This window comes from Peromyscus maniculatus, chromosome 20, assembly GCF_049852395.1.
Source record: "Peromyscus maniculatus bairdii isolate BWxNUB_F1_BW_parent chromosome 20, HU_Pman_BW_mat_3.1, whole genome shotgun sequence".
NCBI classification, from domain to species: Eukaryota; Metazoa; Chordata; class Mammalia; order Rodentia; family Cricetidae; genus Peromyscus; species Peromyscus maniculatus.
Window position 1 is genome coordinate 69,397,330 of NC_134871.1, and position 21,373 is coordinate 69,418,702.

At 52.3% G+C, this 21,373-nt stretch overlaps 1 protein-coding gene across 3 annotated transcripts in view; it reads left to right on the top strand.

The window, feature by feature from the left end:
• Positions 1 to 21,305, top strand: part of Asic1 (acid sensing ion channel subunit 1) — a 27,574-nt gene extending 6,269 nt beyond the window's left edge. The window contains exons 1-10 of one of the 3 annotated variants that reach the window (XM_006974408.4): positions 13,494 to 14,168; positions 16,105 to 16,255; positions 16,833 to 16,960; positions 17,489 to 17,639; positions 17,958 to 18,014; positions 18,429 to 18,582; positions 19,023 to 19,114; positions 19,625 to 19,704; positions 19,787 to 19,891; positions 20,030 to 21,305. In XM_006974408.4, the coding sequence (XP_006974470.2) occupies positions 13,509 to 14,168; positions 16,105 to 16,255; positions 16,833 to 16,960; positions 17,489 to 17,639; positions 17,958 to 18,014; positions 18,429 to 18,582; positions 19,023 to 19,114; positions 19,625 to 19,704; positions 19,787 to 19,891; positions 20,030 to 20,134 (1,683 nt within the window). In that variant the 5' untranslated portion in view covers positions 13,494 to 13,508 and the 3' untranslated portion in view covers positions 20,135 to 21,305. Of the gene's footprint in view, positions 1 to 13,493; positions 14,169 to 16,104; positions 16,256 to 16,832; positions 16,961 to 17,485; positions 17,640 to 17,957; positions 18,015 to 18,428; positions 18,583 to 19,022; positions 19,115 to 19,624; positions 19,705 to 19,786; positions 19,892 to 20,029 lie in introns of those variants that run through there. The other 2 variants (XM_076556752.1, XM_042264602.2) reach the window with 2 other exon arrangements.
• The last annotated feature ends 68 nt before the right edge of the window (positions 21,306 to 21,373 follow it).

The following is a 21,373-nucleotide window of genomic DNA, read 5'->3' on the forward strand; positions in this document are numbered from 1 at the left end:
AGCGTGATGTGGCCGGAATGCTGAGCAGCACCAATGGGAGGGGGCCCGCAGATGGTTGCCCGATCCGCCCTACGCCCTCCAGCTGAGACCAGAGCCTTTGCCTAGGGAGAAAGAAGCAGGAATTCATGTCTGGGCCTCGGAGGAGAGAGAGGAAATAGAGAGCGGGTTCTGGAGGTAGGGTTGTGGTGGGAGCAGTCATCTTAAGCAGGGCTGGAACTGGGAGCAGGAAATCTGTGGAGAGCCCACAAGATTCCTCCAGACCCTCAAGTGGGGACACCCAGCGAAGGGGCGGGGTGAAGGGGGTAGACCCTTCTCCATGGTTCTGAAGCGGAAGACGTGAAGGCTCTGGAACACTGAAGGGAGACAGGTGCTAAGCAAGGGTGTGACCCTGGGGCTCAGGCTGGAAACAGAGAGGTCCTCTAAAGCAACTGGAGGCCTGGGGACGTAGAGTGATAGAGCGCTTATTGGCAAGAGCGAAGGCACTAGGTTCTCCATCAAAAAAGTGAACATTTTGAAAAATAAATAAATAAACAGGTAATGGGGGTCCAGAGACGGCAGCCACCTCTAACACCCCTAACTCCACCCGACCCCACAGATGCTCGGAGCCAACATCCTCAGAGGGACCTGATCTCATTACCCCGACTTCCGTCCTCCACCGGGGAGGGAGTGGCAGGGTGGGGGGAGAACGCAGTCCTAGGGACCCTGCCCAGGACTGTGCAGACAGGAACAGACCCAGGCTTGAAAGAGGATTTAGTAGAGGGTCCACAGGAGGCAGGGCTCCTCCCACCCCGGTCCTGCCCTCCTCCCTCGGGGGTGCCTGCACGGACAGAGACTCTGGGGAGAGGAGCTGAGCAGAGCCAGCTGCAGGGACCCAGAGAGCCTGGGGCAGGGTCTCTTGCTCTGCCTCCTCCTCTTCTCCCGGCACAGAAGAAGGATCTTTGGGTGACTTAGCTCCCTCTCTGGCCCCTGCCCCTCCCCCACCCTGCCATCCTCCCAGACTGCTATCAGCTCAGAGGCCACTCTAAGCTAATTGATCTCCCTGCTCTTGCCTAAAGTAATAGGGAATTGATGTGAGTAACTCAGTGCCTCTGGGGGCAGCGTCGGAAGTGAAAGGCTGGGAGGAGGAGTGTTTCCTGGATGCCCAGCTAATGCCAGCAGCCAGTGGACACCCACTGGGAGAGGTATGCTACACCCTACTGTGTCCTGGAGGCAGAAGGGATGCCAGCAGACTGGTTGGGGACATTCTGTTACAGGTACAGGTCATTCCAGAATGGCTTCAACTTTTTGGAAAGCAATTGTGATGATGGAGGGGAGGGGTGGGTATGCGGTGGAGGAGATTGGAGATTGGGGATGAGGAGTTGGGACAAAGGGGGCGCCTATGATTCATTCCCCCTCAGACAGAGCTACTTCTAAATGCCAGCTCCTGCTCTGGGGCTGAGACATGGCAGTGCAAAGCAGACCTCACTTGTGCCCTTAGGGGACTTGGGAAGATCCAGGTAGACTCCTCCCACCTACCTGCCTCCTCAGCTCAGCTGCTCCAAACATTCCGGTGTTACAGCGTGCTCCCACCCGAAAGACAGTTCTCTCCAGCCACAGCCATTTGCCTGCCATTGGCCAGGCACAAGCTTTCACTCATTTTTGGTCTGAGTTGAAGCTGCCAAGGCTTCTGGCTGAGGACAGTCTAGTCAGGACCCGTAGGTGGGCAATCCGAGAGGTGGGACAGGGAAGCACTCAGTTTCTCTGTGTCGCCCTGGCTGTCCTGGAACTCCCTTTATAGATCAGGCTGGCCTCAAACTCAAGGATTCCCCTGCCTCTGCCTCCTGAGGGCTGGGATTAATGGTGTGGGCAGCCATGCCCAGCACCAAGGGGTATTTTTAAGTGAGCATGGAACTTCCGTGTTCCCTTAAGAAGTTGTAAAAACTGAGGATACTGGCTGGAGATGTAACTCAGTGGTGTGCTTGCCTATCATTCACAGAACCTGGGTTCTGGAGAGAGGAAAAGAACAGGAGGAGAGAGAGAGAACATGAGAGTGTGCCAATGCCATCCAAAGGGAAAGGAGTGGCCAGTTAAGACCTTTTGAGATCCTATGGGTTCTAAGAAAGGAAACCCTTCCCCACCCATCACTCCGAGGTCCTCTATGTGACTGTCATAGGGGCCAGGAGATTGGGCTTTGCTGGTTAGTGTTGTGTGTCTCTAACTGATGTGTCCCATCAGTGTGCCAGGTGAAGAGCATCCCTAAGCAGAGGTTGCTGCAGTGGCCTGGGCCATGGACAGCAGCCAATCCAGACCCTCCATCTCCATGTCTGGAGAGAATGTGGATATAGAACGTGGAATGGACACATGTGGATGTTCATGGGGGCATGCACAGCTCTGTGTGTGCGGGGGGTGGGGGGGCCGCGGGGGGAGCTTTCACGTGGGCAGACTTCTTGTTGTATGAGGAGCCCATAGCAACTTTGAAATTATAAGTTCCCTTTACTTGTGCTCATATAAGCCTCACAATTCCTGAATCTGCAAGAAGCCTATCATTGGAAAGATGGGGAAACTGAGGGCCAGGGTGTTGTGTGATTTGCCTGAGATCATGACAGTCTAGGGCCTTGCCTTTGGATCTTCCAAGTCCATGTTCTCCTGGCTTTGGGCACAGGACTATGTGTGGCAGACAAAGCCGCTCCAGGTTCCCAGCTGCATGTGGTCTGAGGAGAAGCGGTGTGTTGAGGTAGGAAGGGCAGGAAGGGTGCAGAAGTGACCCCAAGAGTCACCCCCTCATGAGTGTCCTAAAACTTTAGATGTCTGCCTGTTTTTATTTATTTTACTTATTATACTTGTGGGGAGTGACTTGAGACAGGGTTTCTCTGTGTAGTTTTTGCTGTCCTGGATCTCGCTCTGTAGACCAGGCTGGACTGGAACTCACAGAGAGCCCCCTGCCTCTGTCTTCCAAGTGAGTACTGGGACCAAATGCATGCCCTATCACTGCCTGGCTTTATTTTATTTTGTTTTGTTTTATTTTATTTTATTATTTTATTTTATTTTATGGAAACTATATGTAGACCAGGCTGGCCTAGAACACACAGAGAGCCCCCTGCCTCTGTCTCCCAAGTGCTGTACCAAAGGCACATGCTACCCATACCCAGCAATACCTCAAAAATGATGGTAGGCACCATCTTTCCAATCCCCAATCTTAAAAGAACCCACCACTGACCCCACAGAGGGTAGCCCCAGGGCAGCCTCACTGTACCAGAAGAAGCCACACCCCAGAGCAGCATGGCATCACATCCATCACATGGTTTTCACGACCAACATCCTTAAGTTGGCCTATAGTGCTACTTAGAAACCCTGCTGTGTTGTCCTGGCCAACTGGTCAACCTCCTCAGGGATACCTGCCGGCTTTTCTGCTCTGCCTTTCCAAGCTTTTTTAACCCCTCCTCCTAACAGATGACCTTGCTCCCATTTGACCAAGAAAAGAGAAGCCTCAGACAAGATCTTCTCTTGCCTCTTAGTACCAACCCCTGGAAAGGAACATTCATCTTATCTAAGATAGTCTTAGCAAACTGTCTGATTCCTTCTGCCTTTTTTAGGAGCTTTATCCTCCTGATATCGACCTCCCTCCTCTATAAGCCATCTCTACTCCTCAAGTGGAGCTGTCCTGTAACATGAAAACATATTTGTTATTCTCTCCACTTAAAAATACATACCTAAGCCAAGCATTGTGGTGCATCTGTGGTAATCAGCTACTTAGGTAGCTGAGGTTAGATGATCACTTGAGCCTTGGAGTTGGGGACCAGTCTGAGTAACATGGTAAGACCCCATCTCAAATAAATAAACACATAGCTATAATGATAGCTACCAACCATTGAGTACTCCCTATGTATCAGACTTTAGACTAAGATTAAAAAAAAATACATAGATACATCTTTCATCTCCAGAGTACCCTCCACATTTTTTAGGGTTTTTTGTTTTTGTTTTTTTTAGATTTCTTGGTGTTTTGTGTATATGTGTCTGTGCAACATGTGCATGCAGTGGCCGCAGAGGCCAGAAGAGGGCATCAGATCCCCTAGAACTGTAGTTATAAATGGTTGTTAGCAGCCTCCACACTAGAGGGCTTTCTCTGCAATGTTATGAAAAGTGATGTATAGGGGGCTGGAGAGGTGGCTCAGTGGTTAAGAGCACTGGCTGCTCTTCCAGAGGACCTGGGTTCAATTCCCAGCACCCACATGGCAGTTCCCAACTGTCTGTAACTCCTGTTCCAGAGGATCTGACACCCTCACACAGACATACAAGTAGGCAAAATACCAATACACTTAAAATAAAAATAAATAAATCATTAAATTAAAAAAAAAAAGTGATGCGTGCAGCTCTCAGTACCCATTTCCTCATCTCCAGCTTAGCCAGGCTGCCTTCTCCCTGGTCCTACCACTCTGAATGGCTCTAACTAAGGACCAGTGGGGACCTTCATATTGCCAAATCCAGCAAAATGTTTTTGTCTTGATCTTCAATAGCTTTCAAAACTGTTGAGCCAAGCCATGTGTAGTGGCACAGGACTGTAGACCCAGATACGCAGGAAACAGAGACAAGAGGATCTCAATTTCTAGGCTAACTTGGGCTACCCAATGAGATCCTGCCTCAAAAAACAAAGAGGAGCATGGAGTTTGAATGAGAATGGCTTCAGTATTCTCATGTATTTGAATGCTTGGCCCCCAGTTGATGAACTGTTTGGGAAGGATTAGGAGGTGTGGCCTTGTTGGAGGAGGTGTGGCCTTGTTGGAGGAGGTGGGCTACTGGAGGTGAGCTTTAAGGTTTCAAAGGCCCATGCTATTCCCAGTTAGCTATCCCTGCCTCATGCTTGTATGCTTGTAGATCAAGATATAAACACTCAGCTCCTTATCCAGCACCACGCTCCCCACCATATGGTCTTGGACTCTAACCTTCTGGAACTGTGAGTCCCAGATTAAATGCTTTCTTTTGTAAGTTGCCTTGGTCATGTCATCTTATCACAGCAACAGAAAAGTAAGTAAGACGGAAGTTGGTACTGGAAATGGAGTCTCCTCTGTAATTCACCTACCGGGGCCCGCCAAAGGCTCCAACAACATTCTTATTTACTGCTGACACCTCAAGTACTGTCAGGTCTACTGGATCATGTGGGCCAAGTGGTAGAGCAGCCTGGACCTGTTAAAGAGCCTCCTCCTGTTCCAGGCCCCAGTCAAAGCCAGCAGCTTTCCGAGTCTTGGTATATGGGCCGGAGTAACACAAGCCCTTTATGCATCAAGCTTCTTTCTCGGTGGTGGGAGGGGCCAGGGGCAGCAACTTACCCTTCACCTTAAAAGGAATATTTCTGCATGCCCCACGCTACTAGACTTCTAGAAATTTCACCGAGGTAGAAGGCCCTTGAATTTTGGTTGGATTTATTTCCCATCCTCTGATGTACATATATGTGTTACCAACAAGTCCAAAGTGGTTGCCACCTCCTGCTCACTTGGTCCAATTAGCACAATTTGTTTTTGTTTGTTTGTTTGTTTGTTTTTCTATTGCCAGAATAAGACAACACAACCAGGCAGCTTATAAAAGAAAGCATTTAATTTAGGGCTCATGGTTCCAGAGGGTTAGAGTCCATGACCGTCATGGTGGGGAGCCTGGCAGCAGGCAGACAGGCATGGCTCTGGAGAAGAAGTTAAGAGCTCACATTTTGATCCACAAGCAGGAGGCAATGACAGCTAATTGCAGGAATGGCATGGACTTTTGAAACTTCAAAGCCTGCCCCTGCCCCGTGACACACCTCCTCCAACAAGGCCACACCTCCCAATCCTTCCCAAACAGTTCCACTGACCGGGGACCAAGTGTTCAAATACATGTACCTATGGGGGCCATTCTCATTGAAACCGGCACAGAGAGGGCTGGGGACCCGCTCCGTTGGTAGAGGGCTTGCCTAGTGTTTGCATGGGGCCCTTGGTTCTTCCAACCCTGCAGAGCAGGGTTATGGCGGCTTGTTCCTGTAATCCCAGTACTCTGGAGGTGGAGGCAGGAGGATCAGGAGTTCAAGGTCATCCTTCCCTACGTAATTAGTTCAAAGCCAGCAGGGACACAAGTGACAGCCTGTCTCAAAACAGGGGGTGGGGAGTGGAAAGGTGGCACAGTCTCATAGTCCCAGGTCTTGGGAGGTGGAAGCGGGAAGATCAAGAGTTCAAAGTCATCCCCAAGAGGACCAAGAGCTAAATGTTAACCTCAGCTACATATCAGGTTCAAGACTGGTCTGAGCTACAGAAGACACTGTCTTAAACAAAACAAAATGCTGGGTGGTGGTGGCACACACCTTTAATCCCAGCACTCAGGAGGCAGAGCCAGGCAGATCTCTGTGAGTTCGAGGCCATCCTGGGCTACCAAGTGAGTTCCAGGAAAGGTGCAAAGCTACACAGAGAAACCCTGTCTTGAAAAAAAAAATAACAAAATAAACAAACAAGCAAACCTCTAAAGGGCTGGGGGCAAAGCTCAATGCTATGTGCTTGCCTGCATGCAGGAGGCTCTGGGTTTGATTCCCAGAGCAACAGCAACAAACTGACCCGATCCCTTTTCTGAACCACTACATGTCCTGACTCTCAAGTCTTGGCTTAACTCTTCTGACTGGCCACTCCTCTGTTCCTTTGCCAGTTCAATCTCGTCTGCTTGGCCAGGGTGCATTGCCTGCACTCCAGGCTCAGCCTGTGATTTTCGTCTTCTTTTCTATCACAAGGATGTAAGTTCAAGGCAATCTTACAGTATAATGGTGCGTACTACGTTGGTAGATATTCTCATTGACACAAACATTTCCGACACCTCAGGTGATTCCTTCAGGTCAGTACTGCCCCGCGAGAGCCTGTCACTGTCCTAGCAGGAGGGTAAAGTTTCACCTCTCTCAAACATCCCAGAGTCGTTCATACCCTCCATCTACTTTTCGGGGCTGTCTCCCTTTGCTCGTGATCACTTGTGAGAGTCGGTTGTGTTGTGTGTAGACATTTCTCTTTCAATGCTGCGTTATCTCATTATATTAATAGAATGCAATTTATTTAGCCACTCTACTATCGCTAGACATTTGGGTTGTCACCAGTTTGGGACTGTTATAAATAGAGCGACTGTGAACATCCTTGCTCCTGGTTTTTGGTTGACACGTGTACTTGTTCCTCTTGGGAACAGAAGTAGGGCTGTGGTTAAGTCATAAGGTAGGATTCTATTTAGCTTTAGTGGATACTGCCAAAGCAAGTTTCCTTTCCTTTCTTTCTGTCTTTTTTTAAACTTTCTAGTCTATTCTTGGGCAGCCGCACCTTCACTCCTGACTTCAATTACCACTCACACACCGCCAGCTGCCAACTCTGTGTCTCAGGCCAGCCCTCCCCTCCTAACATCAGCTCCAGTTTTCCACTTAGACTCTACTCAGACGGCCCGAAGGCTCCTGCAAACCAGCATGTACAGAACCAAACTCATATCCTTTTCCTCCTCAAACAAGTCCTTTACCTGGATGTCTGCTGTGGGGCACCACCCCACTAGTTATGCAGACCATGTGACACCCCGACTCCCTCACCTACCTTAATAGAACCTGCCAAGGCCTGACAAGATCTGCGGCTTCATTCATAGTCTCCCATTCTCTCTCCCTCTCTTTCTTTCTGGTTTGTTTGTTTTTTGAGTCAGGGTCTCATGTAGTCCAGGGTAGCCTGAAACTCACTATGTAGCCAAGGATGATGGCCTTGAACTGATCCTCCTGCCTCAGTCTTCCAAGTGCTGGAATTGTAGGTATGTACCACCACCCATCCAAAACCTAGCTTTGGTTACTTCATCCTTCAACGGAGATCGTACATTACTATTGGACCAGGAGTCTCACAAGGCTAGGTGACTTGGTCTTCCTTTCCAACCCCATCTGTCTCTGTCCAGGTCCTCACTCTTCTCTGTTTGAAACACACACAGGGTGGTATGGAGGGTGTGTGTGAGAGAGAGAGAGAGAGAGAGAGAGAGAGAGAGAGAGAGAGAGAGAGAGAGAGAGAGAGAGAAGCAGGGAGATCACTGCCTCAGGAAACCTTTCTGATTCTTCAGTCTAAGTCAGCCCCCCCTACCCCCACCCCCACCCCTGTCCTCTGCCCCAATAATGTTTTCCTAACATTCACCATAGTTTGGTTCATAAATGTTTTAAATCACTAGACAGTCGGCTTCATAAGGGCAGGATCTGGCCCACACTCTGTTCCCCACAGTGAATGAGCAATGCAGATAGAAAGGATTTAGAGATAGATGACCTCATTCTAATTGCTAATCTGTTTGTCTGTCTGTCTGTTTGTTTTTGAACTATATTTGAGCTATTTGCTCTGGCTGTCTTGGAACTTACTATGTAGCCCAGGCTGGCCTTGAACTCACAGAGATCCAGTTGCCTCTGCCTCCTGAGTGCTGAGATTAAAGGTGTGTGTCACCACACCCAGCTTTAATCTTAAAACTTGATCATTAGGGGACTTGAATTGGTTGCTGTGACTCAGTACTTTGGGAGTGTGTGTGTGTGTGTGTGTGTGTGTGTGTGTTGTGCATGCATGTATGTAAGCACACTTGCCCATGTGTGCCTGTGTGGAAGCCAGAGGTCAGAGCAGGATGTCTTCTATCATTCTCCATTTCTTTATTTTTAAATAAATTATTCTATTTTTATTATGTGTATTTGTATTTTACATATATGTCTGTGTACCATGTAAGGGGGTATACAATTCCTGGAATTGGAATTACAGATAGTTGCAAGCTGCTATGTGGGTGCTGGGAATTGAATCTAGGTCCTCTGAAAGAGCAGCCAGTGCTCTTGACGGCTGAACCATCTCTCCAGTCCCTTCATTTATTTATTTATTTATTTATTTATTTATTTATTTTTGAGACAGACTTTCTCACTGAACCTGCAGCCCACAAATTAGCTAGGACCCAGCCAGCCACTGAACTCCAGAGATCCAATTGTCTCCACCTTCCAGTGCTGGGATTGTAGCCAGTTGTCCAGTTTTTGTGTGGGCGCTGTGGATCTGAACCCAGGTTCTCACGCCTGTACCTCAAGCCCTTCATCTACTGAGCCAACGCCCAAGCCCTTGTGGTCCCAATACTTGCTTGTGAAATGGGGACGAGGTCAGGGCTGTGGAAAGAGCCCATGAGTTATTAGTTGAAAATCACCAAATGCCTAGATGTGGAGGGAGATGAAATTCAGAAAGGACACAGAGAAAGTAAGAAGCTACTCAGTTACCATACATAGCTACAGAGGAACCTTGGTGAGGAAGGACCTGGGGAAGAGGTTCATTCAAGGATGGGAAGCCCCGAGATGGATTGCTCATTGATTTATATTTACTTTGATATAAGGTGGAGATTTATAGAATACCCAACTTTAACTTCTGGTGTCCATGAAGGGACACATGGACAAGAGTGCACACCACACACATGCATATACTACTATGAAGCCCTGGCTGACCTAGAACTCACTCTGTAGACCAGGCTGGCTTCAAACTCAGAGATCTGCCTGCCTCTGCCTCCCAAGTACTGGGACTAAAGATATGTGTGACCAGGCCTCGTTATTTATTCATTTTGAAACAGGATCTCATGGTGGTCTTAAATAAGGTTTGTAGCTTCTGACCCTCCTGCTGGCACAAACAAGTGCCACCATGTCTGGTTTATGTGACTCAAGGGAATGGATCCAGGACCTCATTCAGCATGCACTCCAGAGCTAAGCTAGACTGTGGGCCCGGAGGGCCCAGAACTGAGTGTCAATCTGTGTTTGTGTGTGATCACCTCTTCAGGAGCCTGTGTGTGGTTCCTGGCCTCTCCTTACCTTCCCATTACTGAAAAACCTTGAATTTGCCTACCCGGATGGAATGAAAGTGAGAGGGAACTTAAAGAATGAGGACAGAGATGGGGAGGGAAAAGTATAGGGACGTGAGTGTGTGCATGCGCGTGTGTGCACGTGTGTGTGTGTGTGTGTGTGTGTGTGTGTGTGTGTGTGTGCACTGAGTGAGCGTGTTTGTGTGCCTGTGTCTGTGTATTGCTGTGTGGGAGTGCATGGTGAGTCTTGGTGCAGGTGCGGTGAAGAATTTCTTCAACTCACTGTCCACTGAAGCTGCTGTGCGCTTCACAGCCTCCCCTCTGGTGGGGACTCTCAGCCTGAAGCTCTCCCTGCCTTAGTTTCCTCTTTTTGTGAAGCCAAGCTACAATCACCTCCAGGATGTCTGAAGGAGGGAGACGGTGCCCTCTAGTGGTCAAGAGACTTACAGGCATCAACAGTCAACCTCAGTCAGCAGCCCACAAACCAAGGCTGGAACTTAACCTCTGAAACTGCCCTGAGGAATAAGGGCAACAGAGCAGGCCCTGTCACCTGAGAACTACGGCCTGGCAGATAGGTAAAAAAAAGTCCATGGGGCAGCAGACAGAAAGGGAATCCATGGATTTGTATGGGAGAAGACAACAGTTGAAGGTAGCTGATCTCTCTCCTCATACCCAGTCACTTTTGTGAGGTTTTATTTTGTCTGTCTGTCCGTCCGTCCGTCCGTCCATCCACCTACCCGTCTAGTTTGTGTGTGGGTGTGCACTATGGAGCTTAGAGGACAAGTTGTGGAAGTCAGTCCTCTCCCCCCACTCCATGAGTTCTAGGGGTTAAACTCGGGGGGTGCCAGGCTTGTGGCAAGCATCTTTATCTGCAGCCATCCTGCCAGGCCACTTTCATGTGGTTAGTCTTTCTCTCACTTCTTTTCCTTGATGCGGCCTCTCTACCTTGATCGTTCCCTCTCACAAGCTCCACGCTCACGGAGCTGTGGGTTACCTCACCTCCGCAATGCCCTGAGTAGAGACCGAACCCTTCTATCTGAGCCCTGGGCAGGCGCTGTGCCGTTGTGGAGTCAGGGAAGACTTCTTGTTGTAAGGAATATAGAAATGAAGTATTGAAAAATAAGTGGGGAGCTGGGCAGAGTGGCTTGGGCCTGGAACCCCAGTTGCTTGGAAGGTAAGGCAGAAGGATGGAGGGCCCAGGAGTTCAGGGACAGCAACACAGGAAGAGCCTGTCTCTCTGGAAAGACCAGAGGGCTGGGCTGGGGAGCTGGCTCGGCAGCGAAGAACATGGCTGCTCTTCCAGAGGACACTTGATCCATTCCCAGCACCTATATAGCGGCTCTCAACCACCTTCAGGTGGTCTGTGATTCCAGTTCCAGGGGATCTAACACCCTCTTCTGACCTTCTTAGTGTGGCACACACTGTGGTGCACAGTTGCACATGCAGGCGAAACACTCATAGACATTAAATAAATAAATAAATAAATAAATAAATAAATAAATAAATAAGTAAGTAAGTAAGATCAGAGGCACCAGACATGGTGGTGGCTCACACCTTTAATCTCAGCACTTGGGAGGCAGACACAGTTGGATCTCTGTGAGCCTCAAGGCCAGCCTGGTCTACAGAGTGAAACCATGTTGAAAATAACAACAACAACAACAACAACAATAATGCTGATGATGTCATCAGGGCCAGCAAGATGACCGGCAGGGAAAAGCGCAGGCTCTGATCGCTTGAGTCTGGTTCTGAGAGCCCAGTGTGGAAAAGGAAAACCGATTTCTGAACACTGTCTCCTGACTGCCACACTGCCACACAAGGTCACACTACATGAAACAAAAAGATAAGAAAGAAACGAGAAGGAGCCAAGCGAACATCCTGGGGCTGGGGTGAGCCTAGTGTGTCTGGGAGGCTTCTGGGCGCTGGGCGCTGGATTGGGGGGCAGTGTCAGAAATGAGGGTGCAGGGTACAGGGCTTCCTGTTAGATAGGTCCATCACAGGCGATGAGCTTTACCAGAAAGCACTGAGGAGTTTTCAGCAGGGAAATGGGCAGGATCACGACATGAAGTAGAGACAGGGACACGGGAGGCTGAGAGTCTGGTTGGGAGGCTGCTTGTCATTCAGAGAAAAGAGCTGAGGTACATCTAAGGGCACTGGAAGGCTGGAGAGGGTCCAGACCTCAAGGCTTTCTCTTCGGGGCTTCGTGTCCTAGCAGGAAAGCTGAGGCCAAACGTTACACAACAGTCAGCTCTTCTAGAACCCAGCACCCTGCCTCTCATCCCAGCACATCCCGGGGTCTCTCCGGCAAATGGGATGGGGATCGGGGAGTGAGGTTAGGCCTTAGACTGCCGGAGGAAAGGGAAGGCCCAGGAAGACTGCTGAGAAAGAGTTAATCTGCTTACCGGACTCTCCCTCCCTCCCTCCCTCCCTCCCTCCCTCCCTTCCTCCCTCTCTTCCCTGTCCTAGGTCACCTTCTTGGCCCTAGAGACTTGGCTGGTGGCTCAAGTTCCTCAACCAGTGGCCCTGGACAATCAGGGCACAGAGGGGTCAGGAGCCTGGGGGCAGGGAATGGTACATGGAGACCTGAGGGAGCCTCGGGACGGGAGGGGTTTGTAATGCTAGGATTGGGGGGAAGCTCTCGCGTGGGTTCCCCACACTTCACCTGTCCCAGGACCTTCTATCTCCACACTGGCTACAATCTCTTCCGCCCCCTGGAGAGATTCTCACGACCCTCTTCTAAACTGGTTGGCTTTTTTTTTTTAAGTGGGGGAAGGCAATCTGTGGAAGGGTTAGAAGTGTTCTGTCAGCAAGCTTTTCAGCTTCAAGAGTCCCTCCCCCAGTGCTGGGAACTGGTCAGAAATGAGTCTGTGGTCAGTGAGACATTTCTGCTAATGGAACCTGGGCTGCCCCACAAGCCACAAAGAAAGGTGGGGGGGGGGAGGAGACCTAAGCTAGAGAGCTTGTGGGGGGAGGGCTGTGGGCCTGAAATAGAGCTGTAGGTCGGGGAGAAGGAGTTAGAGATTAGCTGGAGGGAACTGGGGGGGTCAAGGGAGTCACTGCGGGATGCTCAGGCCTCCAGGGAAGTAAATTGGGGCCAGTGATTGGGAGGTAAGCAAGTACCAAAGGAACAGTTAGAGTGAACAGCAGCCTGAGGGTGGACCAGAGATGTGGGGGTCAAGGAAACGATTGGAGTGATTAGAGACAGTGCCTAAGGATGGCCTGAGCTGGGATATCCCAGGAGAGAAGGTCTAGATTGAGTGAGAATAAAGGAGAACAGGGATGGGGAAACTGAGGGACATGCCGGGGAGCTGTTGGAGGCAAGCTTAAGCGCATGTGTCCTGTTAGACACACAGCGGAGGTCCTCTTGGCAATGGGAGGATTGGGCCATCTCACCTGAGGAGTGGGGTACCAAACCCCAGACTTTCCCACGGCTCTCACTTGGCTTAAAACCAGTGTCAGACAAAGGTCTCCAGCTCCCCTCCTCCCCAGCAGGCCATCTTCCCCATGCCATCAATTATTCATCAGCACAGACACCGCCCTCTCCAGCAGGGCAGCCTGGTCCTCCTCCCGGTGCCCGGCCCCAGATCAGCCACACTGCCACAGAGGCTCTGGTGAGGAAGCACCAATAGCTGGGCCGGTGGAGGCCTAGCCACGGGGTCCCGTAGCCGGCCCTGCTGGACCACACCATCTCCTTCCCCTCCGGCACCTTCCTCCTGCCCCTGGAGAAGATGCCCATCCAGATCTTTTGCTCTGTGTCATTCTCCTCTGGAGAGGAAGCCCCGGGACCCATGGGAGATATCTGGGGTCCTCACCACCGCCGGCAGCGGCAGGACAGCTCAGAATCGGAAGAGGAGGAGGAAGAGAAGGAAAAGGAGGCAGTGAAGAGGGATCTGGGTGAGGAGGACTCACCTAGGGACTTGGTGGCCTTCGCCAACAGCTGTACCCTCCACGGTGCCAGCCACGTCTTTGTGGAAGGGGGCCCGGGGCCGAGGCAGGTCCTGTGGGCAGTGGCCTTTGTCATAGCACTGGGTGCCTTCCTGTGCCAGGTAGGCGACCGAGTGGCTTATTACCTCAGCTACCCACACGTGACTTTGCTAGATGAAGTGGCCACCACGGAGCTGGTGTTCCCGGCAGTCACGCTCTGTAACACCAACGCCGTCCGGTTGTCCCAGCTCAGCTACCCCGACTTGCTCTACCTGGCCCCTATGCTAGGGCTGGATGAAAGTGATGACCCTGGGGTGCCCCTTGCTCCCCCTGGGCCAGAGGCTTTCTCCGGGGAGCCCTTTAATCTCCACCGTTTCTACAATCGGTCCTGCCACCGGCTGGAAGACATGCTGCTCTATTGTTCCTACTGCGGGGGCCCCTGCGGTCCCCACAACTTCTCAGTGGTGAGTGGGGCCCACGCTTAGCGTAACATCCCAAGAGTATATGCCACGGCCCTCTCTAGCCATCACTGGCCTGGGGCTGGTAACTGCTGAACCCTGCCTGACCTGGGCCAGAGCTCCCCTGGGATCCCAGAGCTGGACCAAGAGCCCCAGGTTCACAGCTCTTCCTAGCTGTGTCTTGAAATACGTTCCCATCTGTAATTGGCTGCCGTTCTGATGCCTGGAACATCCTCTAGTCTCGTCTGCTCTCCCCTGGACCTCTCCACGGTCCAGCACGGCCCCAGAACCAAGCCCGAGCTGGGAAGTCAGCCTCTGATGGGGTGGGTAGCTATGTCTGGCCAGTGGCTGACTATCATCCCTGGAGTGATAGTGGGGGGGTCACCTAGTCTCTAGAGGTGCAGAAGGGGGTCACAGGAGGGGACAGCCCCCACCTTCATCCCAGCACCATGTCGGCAAATCTCACGACAGGGACTTCATTGCAACCTTACTTTATCTCCTGTGTTCTTTCCTAAGGGAGTTGATTCCCTACAGCTGTGTGTGTGTGTGTGTGTGTGTGTGTGTGTGTGTGTGTGAGAGAGAGAGAGAGAGAGAGAGAGAGAGAGAGAGAGAGAGAAGTGTGTGTAAGTGTTGTGAGAAAATGTGAGTAGATGTGTAAGAGTGAGTGAGTATGTGTGTGTAGTGTATATAAGTGTTGTAAGAAAGTGTGTGTGTGTGTGTGTGTGTGATCCATCTGTCTGTGAAGTTGGGAATCCTCTAAATCAAAGCCCATGTTTCCAGCTCTGATTAAATGGCCAGAACTTTCTTCCTGGAGGAAGCCATCATTGGAAAATGTCACCTTTCCCCATTGGTCTTTCCACCCAGAGGTAGAGGGACTTCCTAGTTAAGGAGCCATCTGCTACCCACCATCTCTCCAGTTCAGCTTGCCGTCTGGCCTGATGCTGCTCTGGTCCCCTGCAGATTTCAGATGCCTGGCCTTTCTCTATACCCAGTCCTCTATGTTCTACCATGTAGGAGCACATGGGTGTCATCTCACCCCTGAAATGACTGTGACCTGGTGGTTCTGGTTCTGATCACTGGGCCTCAGGGAGGGCAGAAGATACAGGGTCACCTAACAAGGAAGGTATCTGCCTTGAGGCCCTCAGAGCTCTATGAGAGTACCCCAACATGCCATGCCTTGGAACTGAGCACCCCAACATGCCATGCCTTGGAACTGAGCACCCCAACATGCCATGCCTGGGTACTCAGTCCTGAGTCTGGGGGGGAGGAGGTGATATGCCCGAGTTAAGTTTGGTTCTTGGCATGGCAACTGGGCTTGCATTCAGGTTCTAGTGATAACGGAACAATGGTGGATACGAGAGGATGCTATCAGGAAGAAACCAAAGGGCTTAGCTTGAGGGGCTTAGGTGGAGGAAGGTCTTGGGGAGGATTTCTAGTTCAGGGGGTTGGAATCTCAAAGCAAAGACCTAAAGATCTATTGCAGAAGGCCTCAGAAGTCTGGCAGTTACAGGATCATGGCGACGGAGGTGCACAGGTTAGGATCCTAGCAAGAAAGATTGACCCTTGATAGTTGAGTTGAAAAGACTTTAACAAGGGGGCTGTCTGCGAAGCTGTGTGCAGGATTAAGGAAGCCATGGAGCCAATGCAGCTGGTAATAGTGGGGAACTGTTATCACTTCTAGGCTGAAGGACACAAAGGGAGTCCTGGCAAGAGTTACGATCATGGAGGGTCTAAGCCACTGCCAGTGTTACAGAGAGGCAAGGAGAGGGGATGAGGACTCCTCTCCCTCCCTCCCCCCTCCCTCCCTCCCTCCCTCCCTCCCTCCCTCCCTCCCTCCCTCCCTCTCTCTTTCTCTGCCTTGTGGTTCCCACTGGTTAAACCCAACCAGCAGCCCATCTGGCCGGCCGGCGGGACTCTCATGTTCTCCACTGCCTTCCACCAGGTCTTCACACGGTACGGGAAATGTTACACATTCAACTCAGGCCAAGATGGGCGGCCACGGCTGAAGACCATGAAAGGCGGCACTGGCAATGGTTTGGAGATCATGCTGGACATCCAGCAAGATGAATACCTGCCTGTGTGGGGAGAGACTGGTACGTTACCCTGCTTGGGAGCCCCTCCCTAGACCCCTCTGGCCCTGAGGCCAGGCTCAGACTCTTCCCCTTTCTCCTAAGATCTCTCCCCTATGTGACTTTGCCCCTATGTGACTTCCACACTCTCGATTCCCTGGCTCCCCCTTCCTGGTTCAGTTACTCTCCAAGGTAACCAGCCATCCTCTTCCATCAGTGGCCGCCACTCACTCTATAAATAACTCCCTGTCTTCTTGGGCTGCCTGCCCGTCTGGTCTCAGGGGATCTAGGGGTAGAGAGATGGGGAGGGAGGAGAAAGGGATGAGGAGAAATGGAGAGTGGCACTCCAGGAGAAATAAACTGAAACACTAAGATACATCGCAGACACCAGGTAAGAAAAGACGTGTGTAGGATGCAGAGGTCACTGGAGGACCGTGGAGCTGCTAACACAGGAGGCCGGAAGTGTGCTAGGACCCCATAGCCTCCTCACCAAGTCCCAGGGGAGACTGTGCTTATTACCAGGGGAGGTATGATGCCCCCGACTCTGCAGACGATTAGGGACTTAAAAACCCTCCCAAGTCACATGCCTTCATCTTTACAGACGAGACGTCCTTCGAAGCCGGCATCAAAGTGCAGATCCACAGTCAGGATGAACCTCCTTTCATCGACCAGCTGGGCTTCGGCGTGGCCCCGGGCTTCCAGACTTTTGTGTCTTGCCAGGAGCAGAGGGTGAGGGGGCTGCAGAAAACTACTTCTGGGGTTGTGTGTTGAGGAATCAAGACGGGGTTCTGGGGTGCTGGGAAGGTGGCTCAGTGGGTAGTGTCTATTACACACACATGAGGACCTCAACCGAGGTCCCTAACACCTGCGTAAAGATCAAGGTGGTGCACACTTGTGACCCCAGTTCTGAGCTGCGGGGTGCAGAGACAGGTGGATCCTTGGGGATAGCCAACACGCCCCAGGTTCAGTAAGAGGTCCTACCTCGAAAACATAAGTAGAAAGACACAGAGGAACACAGCTACTTCTACTTCTGAGCTATGCATTGGGGTAGAGCCATACTCACACACATACAACACACACACACACACACACACACAGAGGTGAATGATCAAGAATGGAAGGAACACTCTATAAACTCGAAGACCTTTAGAGGTGCAGGGATACGACTCCTGAGTCCTGCATTTGGCCAGAGAAGCCCGTTAAGGTGAGTTGGGGAGAAGTCCCCACACTTCCCCAGCTCCCCGGCTCTCCCAGCAGCTCATCTACCTGCCCTCACCCTGGGGCACCTGCAATGCTGTTACCATGGACTCGGATTTCTTCGACTCCTACAGCATCACCGCCTGCCGCATTGATTGTGAAACCCGTTACCTGGTGGAGAACTGTAACTGCCGGATGGTGCACATGCCAGGTCAGGCCCCAGGATTCCAGTCTGGGGCTATCTCAGGCTGCACCGCCCCTCACCTGTGCCCCATCTGTATTGGCCTCCCTAACCCTGGTCCCAGATCACTCCATTTCTTATCTTTCTGGCTCTTGTCTCTCAGTTCCTGCCTATGTCTACAGGGAGGGGGTGGAAGGGTCTGGAAAGGGTGGACTGTCAGAGTAGGTCACTTCCAGGGTCCTAGGGATGGCCAGTCCTTACGTCCCATCTTCCAGCCTCCTCCTCACATAGTATCATGCCACCACCCCTTTAGTCTCTACCTGTCCCACCATCTTCTCTCCTTTGCAGGGGACGCCCCATACTGCACCCCAGAGCAGTACAAGGAGTGTGCAGATCCTGCCCTGGGTGAGCACCTCTGACCTGGGACAGGTAGAGAGAGGGAAGAGCGTGCGATCCTGCACGGAGGACCGAGATCAAGGGTGAACTCCTTCCTGCATTAGGCTGGGCCTCCACCCGCAGTAGCCTCTAGATGCTGGGAACTGCACCACCAAGGTCCCCGAGGAGAATTAATAAGGATCTCTTGGGAGGGGCCTTCATGCTCTTTCAGCCTCAGATGATTGGTCCTCGAGAACCCTGAGGGGATGACACATGAGATGAAATATATCCGCAGGGAGGCTGGTGGAGATCAGCTAGGGGCAGACGCGGGGCTGAGGCCAAGGAGGGGTCCTAAAGGACCCTCTGGGCGGGGCCAGCATGTCCACATTGGGAAGGGGCTGGCTGAAGGACCCCACTCAACGAGTGCCTCTTACACGGGCCCAGACTTCCTAGTGGAGAAGGACCAGGAATACTGCGTGTGCGAGATGCCCTGCAACCTGACCCGCTACGGCAAGGAGCTGTCCATGGTCAAGATCCCCAGCAAAGCCTCGGCCAAGTACCTGGCCAAGAAGTTCAACAAATCCGAGCAGTACATAGGGTAAGGACGCTCCTGGGCGGGGCGGGGCCCCTGTGCTAGGACCGTGGAGGGTACGAGCGGACTTTAACGGGAGTCTCACAGGAAGTCGAGAGAATTCACGGAAGGTCCAGGAGGCAACCAAAGAGTGTGGTTTGTGTGTGTGTGTGGGGGGGAGATCAAGCGTGCTCCCCCCACCCCCAACCCCCGCTGCGAGATTCTCGCTTCATCTTCCAGCTCCAAATTCCTTGCTGTAACCGGGATCACCTCCCACTTGCCAGCATGCAGTGTGTCTTTTCATGCATGCCATTTCATTTAACCCTCGCGGCACCTCGAGAAGGCAGGATCTCGTTTAGGAATATGGAAACAGCCTCAGAGAGGCTCTCATGCTAAGATGACCTGTCTCGTGCCGGGGGGCAGAGATATGACTCGACCCTAGCTCTTCCCCTCTCATCCCTGCACAGGGAGAACATCCTGGTGCTGGACATCTTCTTTGAAGTTCTCAACTATGAGACCATCGAGCAGAAAAAGGCCTATGAGATCGCAGGGCTCTTGGGTGAGCTTGTGAACAGAACCAGCCCTCTCCTGTGCCTAGGACATGACAGGGCCCCCTCCTAACCCAATGCCTGGTGCTCCCAGTCTGTCCCGTCCCCAAAGGTCTTTCCCCCGAGCCCTCTAGTACGGCATGAAGTGGGGGAAAGGGGCGGGGCCTTCTCTTAGGACAAAGTGGAAAAGACCAGCAGGTAGGTCCGAGAAAGGGGCTGAGGGAGAGGAACAGAAACTTTCACCTGTCCTTGAAAGTGGACCATCGGATGCTAAGCAAGTGGTGCATTTTGTAAAGAATTCATTGTTGCTTCCCCGAATTATAACTACTCATTTTGGAAAAGTAGGAAGATACAGAAAAGCATAGACTAAAAATCCTGCCAGATTCTGGTTTTCTGACCCTTGTGTACCAAGGGGCCAGTCTCTGCAAACATGGCTGCCGTGTCCCCTGTCTTGTTGAGCCTCATCGCCTCCCCGGCCTCGGCGTCCTGAGCCCGCTAACCTCTCCAACCTGAACCCGCAGGAGACATCGGGGGCCAGATGGGCTTGTTCATCGGGGCCAGCATCCTCACAGTGCTGGAACTCTTTGACTATGCCTACGAGGTAAGGGGGGCGGGGCGGGGCGGGGCCGCACAGGGTTGGGGGTTCCAGTCCACCCAACCTGCCCCCGGCCGGCCTCTCCCAGGTCATTAAGCACCGGTTGTGTAGAAGAGGGAAATGCCAGAAGGAGGCCAAGAGGAGCAGCGCGGACAAGGGCGTGGCGCTCAGCCTGGATGACGTCAAAAGACACGTGAGGGAGCAAGGCACGGGGCGTCCTCTGGCCTGCCCCTTCCCCCGACGCCCCCCGCCAACCCCGTCTCCACGCCACCTTTTTACCTGCAGCCCTTGCAGCGGTAACCTGTCCCCTTGTCTCGTTTCCCTCCGCTAGAATCCCTGCGAGAGCCTCCGGGGCCATCCCGCCGGGATGACCTACGCGGCCAACATCCTACCTCACCATCCCGCTCGAGGCACGTTTGAGGACTTTACCTGCTAAGCCCCCCGCAGGCCACCGTACCAAAGGCCCAGATGGGGAGGGCGAGGAGGAGGAGGAGGAGGGGCCCCCAGCTGCCCCCATCGACCCTGGGGACTCAGCTGCACTCCTGCGCAGTGGTTCCCCTATGTCTGGTGAGGAAGGAGTCTTCGCCATAGTCCTCTCCCTGCCTCTATCCCATCTTTTTATTTTAACAAAATTAAACTAATATAAAAAGAGAGAACGAGAGAGGTCCGGCCAGGACCGCAGGCTGCCCTCTGCTCCATGCTGCCTCCCCCAGCTCCAAGCCTGTCTGTCTGTCTGTCATCTGAGTATCCGCCTACATTCTGCTACCACCAGTCACCAAAGCCCTCTCCTAGTGAGGGGTGGAGGGGATCTCTAGGGTCTGAAATTGGACCCCGAACCAGAGAATGTACCTTAAGGGAGAGGGCTAGTGAGGGGGCTGCCCTAGCCTTAAGAGACTCTCTCAGCCCACTGACTCCCCACAAGCCCGAGTCTCCAGGTAAGAACAAAACGCTCAGTTCTGCTCCCTCCGTCACATGGAATCGTTAGGGGGTAGAGGATCTCCTGAAGAAGTAGAGACGGGGACTCCATGTGGCCCTGGTGCTGTAGGCCACATCCCGATATCTGTAAGTCACCTCCACCTCGAAGCTGCTGGAGAGAAACCCCAAGAGGCAGCTCTCCTCTACATCCCATAAAGGACCTGGCTGGTTAGCTTCCAGCTCAGGGAGAGGGGTCCTGGAGCCTGACCTCCCTAGCGTCTCTTTCAGAGGCCTTTGCAGAGGGCCACATCCATAAATTTTCTTATGGAACGCTCCTCTTCCCCGGCTCCATTTGCTTCTCTCGACAACCTCATCTGCATTTTCTATTTCTATACGATACAGACTCTATATTGCTATATCTCTGTATATACTTTCCTCTCGCCCCGTCTGTCTCCACCCATCCCCTCTTGTCTCTGAGAATCATCCTCCCACCCCAGCTCCCCTTCTGTTTCTCCCCTCCGTCCCCCCTCCCCCCGTCTCTGAATGCCTTTGCCTGTATAAAGAGTTGGACTCCCCCCTGGTGTCTGTACTGTGTACACACATCCCTCTGAGAAGCACAAGGAGACGACACGCGCATTGTAACCTTCGCACTGTCTCGGTGGCGGCGACATAAAGGAAGCTGTGAATTACAAGCTCTGCCTCTTTCTGGCCTCGCCCTTGACCCTGCAACCGGGGCACCCTGCCCTCCCCCACAGCCTTA